A 14,937-nucleotide genomic window follows, 5' to 3' on the forward strand; every position below is an offset into this window, starting at 1 on the left:
AACAGTCCCGAATTAACCGAGATACCAGTATTATGGTGTTTGATTCAGCGTTAGGTCCTTACTCCTAATGCAAGCAAGTGTATTTTATTCATTTGTTTTGTTCAGAGTTATGTTAGTCCCTCTTATTGGTTTATAGTTGCATATCAATGTATGGCTCGACATGCTAGTTCACTATAAACAAAGCTCTGATACCAACCTGTCACACCCCCGAACCAGACGGCGGAAACGTCCGGGGGCTGTCGTGACTCAATTGAATACCATAACATTGAATATATATGAAACAAAACAACATTCGTCACCATTCATCAACATAATACAACCAGTAGTGTTTACATGTCATACATTGTTTTAACATTACATTTCCAAAAATTAATATTGTTTGGTTCATTCAAAAACAAACTGCAACCGTCACTGAGCATGATTTCCCTTGACTCACTGATTTCCTGAGAATACAAGTATTTTGAAAAACGTCAACATATGAAATGTTGGTGAGTTCATAAGTAGTGTTTGAAATCGAATGTTTGCATTGTAAAAAAAACCACCAGAAAATCCGATATTTTCTGAAAGGAAAAGCTTTCAAAAACGTTTGTGAAGATCCATAGGTATGCTTGTTTGTTTCTATACTTGCAAAAATTGTTCATTTAAGATGTATGCGTTTAAAATCTGTATGTGATAAAAACCCTAGGGAAACCCGATGTTCCCCTAGTTCTTTTGAAATCCGTTGAGTTGCGTTGAAAACATTACACAAATAGTAGTATCGGTCCCAAGCGACGTTGGAAGGTTCTCGAGCATTGATTATTTACTACAAACCCGCATTACACAAATGCCCGGTTTATAGATATACCAACGATTCCCGAAGGCGTCGTCAGTACTAATCACGTTATCCAATCGCCCGGACTATGAGTGGTCCCACATCCGAAGAGAATGAGGTCACGAAGACCCCGGTAACTCTATTAACCGGCTGGGAAAAATGTGTGCGAGGGGTCCCCGACCCGCCTCGTAAAATGTGTAGACTCTTCTAGCAATACCATGGCCCTTGGGGTCCAATGATACAAGCCATTGAAAGTCACCCTACGTTGTGCCAAGTTGGTAAAACTCAACACTTCGTAGAAAAAAAAATGTCTTCGGGCCTTAAGATCAGGTCATTGGGCTAGCTAGGCCCAACAAACAAGATTTTACACTTTTGGGGCCCGAAGATGGTGCGTAGACGTCTGTGCACACTCGCATGTATGTGTATTACCAATCGTTATTTGTATGTATCAAAGAGTTAGTAGTTGTAGATTTCCATTGGCTCGAGACCGAGCCAATTCGTTTAGTAACGACTTTTGGTATTGTAATGAATTGTATTTCGTTGATAGTTGAGGTGTCATTATTTGATCACATTGTACATAATGAATCAGCCTTGAAATATTTCTGTTTTCAGCCCCTCATTATTTGTAAAATTTACATTTTCAACCCTTTTATTTAAATATTTCCCGGTTTGGTCCTTAAACTATTTTTCTTGACATTTTAACACCAAAAATTATTGAAATTAATATTTTCCAGCATATTTTTCAAAGAAACAGTTTAAGTCCCTGAAAATGTAGTTTTTCTCGGTTTTAGCCCATCTTTTCGCAATTTTGACAATTTTGGCCCAAAATGGAATATTTTTGCAACTTTGGTCCTTTTTAAATTTAAAAAGCATTTTAAACCTTTGAAAAGGGTTTGGGACACTTATAGTCCACTGTTTTACAGAATTTCACAGTTTTGGCCCTTCAAAACAGAAAAATTCGCATAATGGGCCTTATTGGGCCGAAATTTGCATTTTTAGCCCAATAGGCTCGAAATTTATGTTTTTAATCCACCAATTGAATAGAATCCCAGAAATAGCCTTATTGAAACTGTTTTAACACATTTCAACCATCAGAATCTGTAAAATGTCATTTTGGGCCCTTAATTTTGTATTTTTCACATTTTTGGCCCAAAATGTGTGTTTTTAGCTTAAAGAAAATTGTTGCTAACCACTTGGCTATTTATCTAGTATCACTTATTATGTAGTAACATATTTGAAGCTAATATCATAAAACATGAGTTATATCTCGGTTTTGAGGGGTTTAATGGCTAGATCCAACATTAAAACACATATAAGCATACATATAAGCATGGAAATCATACAAGGCATACAAATACATATAGATCTACACTTTGACTTGTATTCCCCCCCACAAAAACTCTTAAAAACAGAAAATAGGGGTATGAATCTCACCTTGGGGTGTTGGTTCGGTTTTTGCAATGAAAATGGAAGGAAAAATGAAGTGTTTTTGGCCTTGGCTCCCTTTGGTGAAGATCTTGAGTTTGAGATGGTTTGAGGATGCTAGATCACGATTTTTGTATAGATTAGGGGAGGATTTTGATAACAAAAGAATTTAAACCATAGATCTATGCATAATCTTACCTTAGGAGATGATTTACTTGCAAAAATCCCTTTGGAAAGCCTCTAAATTTCGAGATCTTTGGAGAGGGGAAGGAGAGAGCTTCTTGAGAGAATTTTTGAGAGAATTTTGTGAGATGTGTGTGTGTGTTGGTTATCCTCGGCCGAAACAAGAAGGGAGAGGGAGAGAGAGAGAGAGAGAAGGAAGAAAAGACTTTGAGGTGATGCTTGCATGGATGAATGTGATTTTTGCATGGAGAACCCATGGGTAAAAATGAGGTGGCACTTAAAAGTCAACCTCTCCTTGTGTTTGGGCCTTGGGCCGAGAATATGAAGGGAAGGAGGAAAAATTTGGGCTTTTGCCCCTAAGCCCAACATTAGAGGTAGTTTAGGGTATTTATTGGACTTATAAAATAAAATTGTGATTTTTGTGCTTTATTAAGCTAGGTTAGGTTTAATTATGGATCAAAACTTGTGTTTTATTTCCTTCTATGTTCTACCTAGCCCAAAATATTGAAATAAACGAGTGTGGGTCTAATTAGAGCCCAATTAGGGTCCTAAACCCATGATAGTCAAATTGGAAGATCATTGGTCCGTTTGGATCCAATAAGGAAGTCTTAGTCCAAAATGGACTTAACAAGAACTTCTAGGGTCTCCAATTGTTTGATGACTACTTATAGTACTTGTATTTGATTGAAGTTTTTGATTCACATTAGGTTGAATGCATAGATTACATGGCTCAAAATTTACAGTTGTGACATTTCTGATCTTCAAGAACATTTCAATCTGCTAACTTCGAGCTACTTTGAATTGAAAAGGAAATTGGAGGGTGATTTTGGTGAGAAGTATAAAACAAACGTAGAAGAACAAAGAATAAATCTACACGTGCAAGCATAACCAGTAGATGTGCCAACTGGTCAATCTTCTGGCTCTGTTGAACGTATTGCAGTTGTTCCTCCTATGGCTCCTCATATTCAAGAGATAATACGGAAAAATCAAGAAGATGATACTGAAAAGGGGCAGTTGTTATTCAAGAAAAATGCTACTCAGGGTACTTCGAAGGGAGGACCTTTGATCACTGTGACTGATCTTGAACTTGTTCGATTCAGAGATACTTTCGGGGATCGATCGGGTGTTGCTGCTTAGGGATTTCACGATCCTCTTCGACTTTGGATTATCATTCGCAGGAGTGGTAACTCAGAGCTGTATAAAGACATTTGTGCCTTTAGTTCATTGACGAGAATTGATCTTACGGAGCTATCACAAGCTCCTTTTATCAATCTATTAAATAATCCTCAAGTTTCGCAGTTCAAATTCTTTTTGGATGAGCAAGTCAAGAAGGGTTTTCCAACGATGCCAACTGCCGATTCAGTTATTCTGGAACATCCAGATGTGTTTGAAGCTTCTTCCGATAAACCTCTGCAGGTGGTTATGTGGCCACCCACGACTCAAGTGAAACAATTTCCCATTGTTCAAGGTTATCAAGATGGATCGCTCGGTTCTATGGAGTGTTGGGTTTATGATGAGAGTACTTGTGGTGCAATCATTAAGCTCAAGAATGGGTGCATACGGTTGTATGATCGAAGAGACCTGTTGCAGTTTAGGAAGTGGGATATTCATTACCTAAGCAATTTTCAAATCAAAGTGGTTGAAGATATCTATGAGGAGGGAGCCAAGGCGTATACCAGGATGGTTGCAGAGATCTTGAGCAAGCAGATGTGGAATGGCGCAATGGGCCAAATGGATGTCATGCTGGTAAAGAAAGGAATGGGGCCGAGCTAGTCCAAACCAAGGGGGAGATTGAAAGAACCTGTATAGTGGTTTGGTCTAGGCATAGTAGTTGGTAGTGGTGGATGTATAGAAAGATTGTCTTTTGTAATGAGTTTACGGTCAAGATGTGTTTACGGCTGTAAACACTTTACGGTTGTAAGTCGAGTCTTTAAATAGGGCGTTGTGTCAGACTTTATTGGTTGTTGATGCTTTCGTATTCTCCCAAGTTGTATCAGACGTTTTATAGCTTTGAAGCGTATGCAAGCTTGGTTTTTGTTCTATATTTGCTTATTAATTCGTGTTTGCATCTGTGATTCTCTTTGATCATTGGTAGATCTGTTTTTCGGGACTTTACAAAAACACACATCATCACATTCAAGAGAAGCCAATCAAGGCTCTGATACCACTGATGGGTTTGAGCCATAAGAACATTCCTATGTGCACATGCAAACCCTAATGCTTTGATCTAGGTTTCTCTAATGAACATGCTTTTCATCCAAGACTTGCAAACCCTAGATCTATGGTCTATAATTCAAAATTGACAATACAAAAGAGATCTAGATGATTACCTCTTCTTGAAAACTTGAATCTTGTTATCCTTGGAGCTTAGAGTCACAATTGTCACTCCTCTAATGGCTTACAAACACCAAGAAGCAAGAGGATGATTTGGAGAGAGGTTGTAGGCACAAAACCGACTCTAGGAACTCCTTAGGGTTTCTGGTAGCCGATTTCGGTAGCCCCTGGGTCCTTTAAATACTTGAGCTGCTAGGGTTACAGCCTGAAACCCTAATTGGATTACTTAGGCCTTAAGCAGTCCAAGGATCATTCTAGATAAGGGCTTGGAAAAATTCAAGGAGCCCATACACCTTAATTTCGTCCACCATATGATCCATAAGGATCCACAGCCCAAAACCAACTATCACATAATTGACAGTTCTAGTCCCTTTTATTTAATTAATCTCTTTTAGCCACATAATTATTTCTTAATTAATTATTGTCTAATATTAATTAAACTATACGATTTCTCCTTTAATATATTAATCATATAATATATTAATAAATCATAATAACCTCTTTATTTATAAATCATCCTATCATGTTGCTTTGGTGAAGGCAACCCATAAGTACCATGCACAACTGGGTCAAGTACTTACCAAATATAGTTACGGGCTTAGACACTAATCCAACACGAGGACCGTGAAAGCTTCTTCAGCTGTTAAAGCTTCTTTGGAGGACAGTGAACCCTTATTCGGTGGCTGAGAACCCTCGCAGATGACATGAAAAACAACGTTTTTCACTTCTTTTTGTTGCAAAACTCGATCAAAAACTCATTTTTATCAAAAACACAAAGAACAAACCCCCACTATTTTTCAAAAAGCTATCCAAAAAAGAAAAAATCCTTTAAGAAAAAGTGCAAAAACACTCCACATCTAGCCAAAATTATTGATATAATCCAGGCTCAGATACCAACTATAAGTCCCAAATCTGCTTGATGTATCAATCAGATCCAACTGATGATGCGGAATCCCAATCAATTGGATGATGCAATATCAAAATAAGAAGAAGGAGAAGAAGAATAATATGAATCTTGAATGATTTGATGATTAGAATGAAGTTCCTTACAAGATTCACACACACTCTCTTCTTCTCTTTACTTTCTCTCTTTATCACACATTGAATTACACACACTTAAGCTCCTCTCTTCCGTGCAGACTCTCTCATGCACTCCTCACCCTTACATCTATTTATATGGAACATGGTCCGTGAACCAGTTGACGGCCGTAAACATCCACTTGGGTCGTGAACAAATTTCGGTCCTAGACGGAAAATTACAATTGCCTAGAAAAGCAAAGTATAAACCATATTTTGGACCCAAAAAATTGCTATTTATTAAAATTATAAGAGCACCTCGATGAGTTGAAAGCCCCAAACTCGTCGAGTAGAGATCATATTGGCCGTGTGATTTAAGTAACTTACTCGACGAGTTGAGAGGCCTCAACTCGACGAGTAGACCGACTGGGATGAAACTCTAATTTCCAGGGTTTTGCACCCTATTTAAAGGACTTAATCTTCCCTCACCAGCCCCTCATCAACCTCCCTAAAACCCTAAATCGTATTATGATCTCCTTGTTGAGAAACTAGAGGTTTTGAGTGGATTTTTGTGTGTTCTTGTGCTTGGTGAAGGACTTGGAAGGACTAGAAGGTCATTGAGCTTGAGGAGAAGCGCTAGATCTAGGATCTCATCCGTCTTTGGCAACTTTCTGAGGTAAAAATTCTCAAATTTGATGCTTAATGGCTTAGATCTCTCTTAGTCTTGTTTTATGGGTCTTTTTTACCCCACTGTTGGAAGCATAATAAACCTTCATAGTCCTAATGCTAAATACTTCCATTCTTAATGTTACTTGGTCCTTAGATGCATAAAAAGGGTCCTAAACCCGTTCTTGTCCAAGAAAATACCATATCCATAAAAGTAGGTTGCTATATCTCGAGATTGGGTCCATTTGAGGCATACAAAGCCATCAAGTTGTCGGCTTTATAGATATATACCATGGAAACAATCTAGATTTATATTCTGGAACATTAGATCTGAGGAAAAGGCTTAATAAACTAAGAACTATGAGGAACTTAACGAGTTCATGGAGGAACTCGACGTGTTGGGTCGAACATTCCCGATTCTGTTGAAGGAACTCGGCGAGTCCACAACGGAACTCGACGAGTTGTATCGGGAAAGTCTTGTTTCTGTTGAAAAGGAGAAACTCGACAAGTTGGAGGAAAACTCGACGAGTTAGATCATGATTTCACGATTATGTGGAACTCGACGAGTTGAGTCAACTCGGAGCGTTGACTTGACGTTGAATTTGACTTGATTTGACCAAAGTTGACCCTTAAGGGTTATGAGTATGGAATGGTATCTAAGGGGTTGTTTTGATTCAGGTAGTGTGTAGAGTTGAATTTGGGGCAGTGACGTTTCAACTATCAGCCGACGGTGAGGTGAGTTTCCTCCTGTATGAACGGGTCGAAGGCACCAATGTTGGCCTGTATATGTATGCTGGTATGTTAAATGCTAAGGTCAAATGTCGGGCAGTGCCCAATGTAGGTTTATATGTTTCTCGGTGTCGATCCGATGTAGGGTGGTGCCCGAGGAATGTTGTATGCTTGATGTCTTCGTGATTCTTTTATGTGTTTGTTTTGTATGTTTCCGGATTACGGTCCGATGTCGGGCAATACCCGATGAATGTTTGTATGCTTCCGGATTTTGGTCCAATGTTGGGCGGAGCCCAACGAATGTTTATATGTTTATGTTATGTGATTATTTATGTGTATATGTTGATATGTTTATATGTATACCGAGCTTCGCTCGATGCCGGGTAGAGCCCGATGAAGCGGTAAAGGCCCATGATATGTTATTATGTGATTATGTAATTATGTGTATGGTATGTGGTAGCTTGGGGAGACTCACTAAGTTCCGTGCTTACAATTTCCAGTTTTGGTTTCAGGTACTTCCGGTAGTAAAGGGAAGAGCTTGGGATGACTGTGGTGCACACACCATTATGTTAGCCTGGTATGTTTTTACTCTGATATATTGATATGAGTTTTGATATGATGTTTGAGATACCATCATTTACATTTTGATGAGAAGATTTTGATAACTATGGTTTTATTTAACAAATTAAAATAAAATTTTTGGTCATGATGTTTGGGATGTTAAAAGTTGGTGTTAGAGCCTTGGTTTAAGGGATTCAGGCACACTCTCGGGTGTGTCTGAACTCAAATTGAGGACTTGGTATAAAAAAATCCAAAAGAAGACCATTTTTATAAAAATGATTTTGAAAAGAGAAAAGGGTGTGGTGCATACAATCAGCCGAGCTCAAGTAAGTTCTCTTAAATTACCCATACATGTTTGTTATGATATGATATGATATGATTATGAGAACTGCATGCTAGATTAGGACTAAGGATCTAGGAAGGATTCCTTGTATGCCTGCTATATGTGTACGAGAACTGCATGCTAGATTAGGGCTAAGGATCTAGGAAGGATGCCTTGTATGCCTACTGTATGAGTTATTGAACTGCATGCTAGTACCGATTAGTCAATGATATGATGGCCTGATTAAGATATGCTTGGTTTTGATTACTCAATGCTCGAATGCTACTTGCTTTGTGCTTTTAGGAGTTCTAGCTATATTTAACTAACTAGTAAACAAATACGTTGAGTTACATATTATGAGGACTAAATCATTTCAAAAGGTTAGGTTTAGCCTTATTTCGCAGCTCTTGTTTGAGTCCAACCGTTCTAGGGAGATACCTCTCATTCGAAGAATTATCTGGTCTTAGTAATATGTAATGGTATTCGCGAGCTAGTTAAGGAAAGGTGGCAGGGACTTATGCAACTGATGGCGAAGAGTAGAACGAAGATTACCCTAGGGCAAGCTTAGGATGAGATTAGCGCGGAAAGTAGTAGTAGTGAAAGGGACTTGGTGGAGTCAAGGCAGTTCTTGAGGAAAGTACGGATAAATGTGGAAGGTAGTATGGGTCCGTACTATTGAAAGCAGAGGAACCGTACTCAAATCAAGGAAGGTTGAGATGAACACAGGGAACTTGTAGTGTGTAACATCCCTCAAGTTATGATGAGTATTATGATGTTTGTTATGGTGTATTTTTCAGTATGGTGACGCTACACACAGGACCAGTTGGCAGCTCTAGCGTCGGTGAGGGATCGGGTTCGGGCTCTGGAGCCGGGCAGCTCGATGATCAGATGAGGGAGTCCATCTCATCTGAGATTATGCATAGTATGATTGATTATACTCTTGTGATCTTCATCACGGTCAAGGAGGGCATTCTGGATATTCTTGATGAGAGGTTGGGGCATTCCACATCGAGATGGGGGCCATGATATGGGCGCGCACGATGACATTCAGGGAGTTCCGAGCTTGTGGAGCTCAAGATTATCATGGGGATTAGGACCCCATTGCTAGCGGCAAGTGGTTGGATAATGTTGCCAATGCCTTTCGCACCAACCGTTGTCCTAAAGGGGACAAGGCCCGACTTGCTTCCTGCCTTCTGAAGGACATGACACGTGATTTGTGAAAGGAGGTTGGACATGCTATTAGAGATGATGCCGCTCTTGATGCGATGACCTGGATTGATTTCTCGGCCAAGTTTAGGGCCAAGTTTGCACCTGTGATTGAGGTGCAACAACTTGTGAGGGAGTTCCAGGATCTCCATCAAACTACTAAGACAGTGACTGAGATCACCGCCATGTTCAGGGAGAGGGCCCTTCTTGTTCCTCAGTACGTGGCGGACGAGGAGATGAAAAAGGCCCGATACCATGAGATGCTGTGGAGTCGTTGAAGGATTTTGAGCATTCTAACACTCTTATGGTGTACATGCAACCCTATAAATCTTGGATCTATGTTTTCTCTATTATACATGCAAATATTCAATATTCCAAGGTTTCATCCTGACTAGCATAATATGAAGCAACTATACTACAAGAAACTAGTAGAATAACATACATTTTGATGGAGCTTGAAGTCTTGAACCTTTAAGAGCCTAGTATCTCAAGTGTTGCACCTCAAATGGTTCACACAACACCAAGAACCCTTGGAATAACTTGAGAGTAAGGATACTTGCACCAAAATCGGTTTTTCCCTCTTGTGTACTATACACTAGTGCTTAGCCCTCTTGTGGACACACCCTAGTGTCATTTCTTGAACCATATACCTCTTTATATAGTGTGTAGGATTAGGGTTACATTCATGTAAACCCTAATACCCGTGACCTTTCATTTCCATAGGATCCACGGGTTAAACACTCCATGGACTATCCATGTAAGCTTAGCCCAACCTAAATGAACTTGGCCCACCATATATAAGAGTCCATATTTAATTAGTCCCTTTTGATCACTAAAATTAATTCTAAATTAATTCTTGATCAATACTAATTAAATAATATGATTCCATATTAATATATTAGAACTTATAATATATTAATATAAATCACTAGTATCCTTTTTTCTCATTTTCTCTATCCAATTGTTCCGATGCCATGCAACCCAAATGGATCATGCCAAATCGGGTCAAGTACATACCAATTATAGTTATGGACTTAGACACTAATCCAACAATGATATCCGCTAGTTTGTGAGTCGATCCAGCTGCAAGACGCTGGAAGATATGATTGCGAGGGCTCGGGAAAGGGAGCTGGATTTGGAGATAGAGAAGAAGATGAAACCAGAGGGGGTTCAGAGAGGGAGTGAGGGAAAGAAGCCCAAGGTATCAGATCACTGATTGAGGAGCCAGAAGGGTCGTAGACGTTGTGGCAATTGCGAAAAAATGCACCAGGGGACGTTCAGGGCGGGTATTTAAGGTTGCTTTAAATGCGGCCGAACTGGTCATGTCAGCAGAGATTGTACTGCTACCACCACCACTACCACAATATTAGATCTGATTTGCTTCCAGTGCAATCAAAGGAGACACAAGTGGTCCCAATGCCCGAGTTTAGCAGTAGCAGGATAGGTGGCGACACCAGCTCCTGCTACATTGAGGATTACGGAGGGCTAACAGGGCCGGACGGAGGTGCCTGTGACGAAGAGCAGGGCCTTTCAGCTGACAGCCGAGGAGGCACGTACAACTCCTGATGTGGTGACGGGTATGTATCTTCTCATTATCTCTTTATTTATATTGATTTATTGCTTATGTTTATGTGTTTCATTATAGGGTCGTTCCTTGTGAACGGTATAGCTGCTCTGGTATGAAACATGTTTTCTTTTGCAACATGTGATAGATTTGGTTAGTTTACAGTTCATTTATTGTTAATTATCATTGTTTCAAGGTTTTGATTGTGACAAATTTGGTTAGTTTATAGTTCATTTATTGTTAATCGATCATTGTCTCAAGGTTTTGATTGTGACAGATTTGGTTAGTTTACAGTTCATTTATTGTTAATTGATCATTGTTTCAAGGTTTTGATTGTGTAGATTATGTAATTAGGATCAAATTGACATATGTTTATTGATTATAACATTACTTTTCAATGCAGTTAGATATGGAATCAAGGGAAGAAGAACTTTTGCAAGCACAATCTCAAGCTCAATCCCATTCTTCGGTTCAATCAAATGTATGAACAAAGACGGATATAACATGAGAACATGCTACTCAAGTCGTTGACGAGAAGGGGAAAAAGGCATGGATATGTAACTTTTGTCAAAAAGTTATAGGTGGTGGTGGAATAAACAGGGTTAAATAACATCTTGTTGGTATTAAAGGTGAGGTGGTAGCATTCCCAAAAGTTAGTCCAGAAGTGCGATTTACTATGCAAGGGAAATTGAAAGAGACTGCCCAAAAAGAAAAAGAAAAATGTACCACTAGTGTTACTATCTTAGATGATGATGAAGAGATGGAGGAAGCAGAAATGTCAATTGTGAAAAAGGGAAAAAGGAAATCTACTTCAAACATGCATCCATTTTTTACGAAAGGTATAAATGATCCTTCCCAACCCACTATCAAATCTGCAATGCAAAGTAAGACAAAAATACATGATGTGGATTTAGCTATTGCTATGTGGTTTTATGATGCATGTATACCTATGAATGCTTGCAACTCTCCTTTTTTTCAACTTATGGTAGATAAAATAACAAGTATTGGTTATGGGTACAAAGCACCTAATTATCATGCTATGAGGGTTAATTTATTGATAGATGCAAAAAAGTCAGTTTCATTGATAATTGATTCGTTAAGAAGTCAATGGGTTGATACTGGTTGCACAATTATGAGTGATGAGTGGAGGGATGTTTCACAACGACATTTGATTAATTTATTGGTTTATTGTCCGAAAGGGATATCATTTCTTAAATCCGTTGATGCTTCTGATATGGAGATCAATGCTACAAATTTGTGTAATTTGTTTGCTGAGATTGTTGAAATGGCAGGAGAAAAAAATGCGGTGCAAATGGTAACTGATAATGCTACTAATTACAAGCTTGTTGGTACTAAGTTATGTGAAAGTTATCCTTCTATTACTTGGTCTCCATGTGCATTGCATTGTCTTAATCTTGTATTAAAGGATCTTTCAGAATTAAATAATGTGAAAAGTTTGGTCAATCTTGCATCGAGGGTTACTGTTTTTGTTTATAATCATAAGTGGCCCTTGAATTGGTCAAGAAAAACACCCGGCTGGAAAGAATTTATCCGTCCAGGTGCTACTCGATTTGGTACCGTGTTCATTGCATTGCAAAGTTTGTATGACCATAAAGAAGATTTACAAGCAATGGTCATATCTAATGAGTTTAAGAAGATGTTGAAAATGGGTAATGCGGTTGAATGTAAACAAATTGTCTTGAATGAAATCTTTTGGAATAGTTGTTTTATTATAGTGAAAGTAATGACTCCTTTGTTAAAGCTTTTGCGGTTGTGTGATTCAGATGAAAAACCTGCAATTGGTTATGTTTATGAGGGAATGCGTCAGGCAAGAAGAGGGATTAAGAAATTGTTTAAGAATAAGAAGGAGTTATATAGGCCTTACACTAACATAATTGATAGTCGTTGGGATAGGATGTTAAGAAAAAATATTTATTGTGCGGCTTATTGGTTGAATCCCGTTTTTCAATATGATCATGCAAATCTTTGTAAGAAGAATGAGGTGTTTCAAGGCGTTATTGATATGGTTGAGAAGACTTTTAAAGGTGATGACATGTTAAATATTACATTGAATTTAGGCAGGTTTCGTAATGCTGAAGGTACCTTTGGTGGATCTAGTGCCGTTGCTTCTCGTAATCTTACTCGTCCAGGTATGATTTAAATTTAATGTGTTATTATTATATATAAAATATTGTATTTTCTAATATATATATTTTTTCTAACTATATCTTTTGTAGATGAGCGGTGGAAGTTATTTGACGGAGATATTCTGGTTTTGCAAAAGCTTGCTATTAGAATATTAAGTCAAACGACATCTTCTTCCGGTTGCGAACGTAATTGGAATGTATTTGAAAGGATTCGCACGAAGCGGAAGAATAGATTGGATGTTCATTACAACTTGCGTTTACAAAATAGGCATGGTATCTTACTAGGATACACTATGCTATAAAATGACTAAGTTATATTTGAGATTTTTGTGAATGTTTTTGTAGATTGAAGGTTGATATGAGGTCTTACGATCCTATTGACTATAAAAATATTCATAAGACGGGATTTTGAGTGGTTGAAGAAGAGCGGGAAGGAGAACTTAATTATGATGATTTGGAAAATATGCTTGATGAGCAAGAGCATGAACCGGCTTCTAAATCACAAGGTGACCATGTTGATCATGAAGTTGATAGTGAATTTCAGTTACTAAGTGACCGCGAGATCGATGCTTATAATACTCCAATTTCTCAAGATCCATGATTTGGTTTGGTCGTAATGTGTTTGGATTTGTCTACAACTATGTTTTCTTTTTTTATTTATTTATACTTTATGTGGTTGTTTGTTGTGTTTAGATTGATCTATAACATGTTATTAATACTCTATGTGGTTGTTTGTTGTGTTTAGATTAAACTTTGTTGACATCAAATTATTGATATTATATGTCTATGTTATGTAGTATGTAGGAAAGCAAAAATATATGAAAATAGAAAAAGGTTGACCTGTGAACCGGTTATCACACCGGGTCAACTAAAACCCGGGTTTTAAAACATTGCTAAAATTTATTTCCTCTTATTTTTGGGATGATTGGGAGGGAAACGAAGAGAAAAAAAACTAACATTTTGTTTGTTTTTTGTAAAAAACCTCTTTAGACCTCTTAATGTTGTGCGGCGCAGCACACACACAACACTTTTAATCTTACAGTTGTTTGTTTTTTAGAAGTCTTCAGAGTAAAAAAACCTCATGCGTGTGTTTTGTTTGACACAACACTTGTATTGCATCTTCCAACCATTTTTATTGTTGAATTCTTGATTATATGTTGCTGAATTTTTTTTTCGTTTATTCTTGTTGATAATTTCTCAATGAAATATCATTATTTTTTTGCTAAAATATCTTTATTTTTTGTTGAAATATAATTATTTTTTTTTGTTGAAATATCATAAATTCTTGCTGAAATGTCATACATTATTATTTTTTTGGTATTAAAAAAACTATTTCGGTTTATAAAATCAGTTTATTTTAATTTTTTAATATATGCAGCAGCATGCAAATGTTAAAAAAACAAACATGCTTTTTATTACAGTCTGCAGTCGTTTGGGCCACCCCTTCTACTACAGAGGATTACAGAGGTGATACACAGACTTCATAAAATTTCTATTCAAAAAAACAAAGAGCACCTAAATTTTTTTTTTCTTCCATTTTATCTCCTTCTCTCTTTCCGTCCGTTCCTTTTTTAATAAAAAAACTCGAGAAAACTCGAGATCAAGAAAGTGTGTAGTCGGCGTAGGGACGAATTGTGTAATTTACTGTAATTATGTCGTGTTTGGGGTTACTTTTAAAATGTCTTTTGGCTTCTAACTTTTTTAAAAAGACAAAAAATAAACAAAAAATGTTTGTGTAATAGAAAAATCCTTTTGAAAATGACTTTTGCGTAGAAGAAAATAAGAGCTTTCAAAAAATCACAAAAACATAGACTTTATGTGAGTTTACATGTAAAAATTAACACAAAAGTTCTTTTGTTAATTCAAACACTTTTTAAAGAACTCCTTTAAAGAAAATACTTTTATTAAAAATCATTCTAAAAAAAGCACTCAAAGTAATCCCAAAAACATGACTTTTTGTAATATACACATG

General features: G+C 37.5%; 1 protein-coding gene across 1 annotated transcript; it reads left to right on the forward strand.

Annotated features, from left to right (window-relative positions):
- The first annotated feature begins 11,494 nt into the window (after positions 1-11,494).
- LOC145095197 (uncharacterized) lies at positions 11,495-13,566 on the forward strand. Its single transcript, XM_079033120.1, has 4 exons — positions 11,495-12,968; positions 13,056-13,162; positions 13,311-13,317; positions 13,388-13,566. The coding sequence occupies exons 1-4, from the start codon at positions 11,495-11,497 to the stop codon at positions 13,564-13,566; spliced, it is 1,767 nt and encodes a 588-aa protein (XP_078889246.1).
- Positions 13,567-14,937: the final 1,371 nt, after the last annotated feature.

The sequence above is a fragment of the Lactuca serriola genome, chromosome 3 (assembly GCF_051521515.1).
Source record: "Lactuca serriola cultivar US96UC23 chromosome 3, Lser_US96UC23_V15, whole genome shotgun sequence".
Classification (NCBI taxonomy): Eukaryota; Viridiplantae; Streptophyta; class Magnoliopsida; order Asterales; family Asteraceae; genus Lactuca; species Lactuca serriola.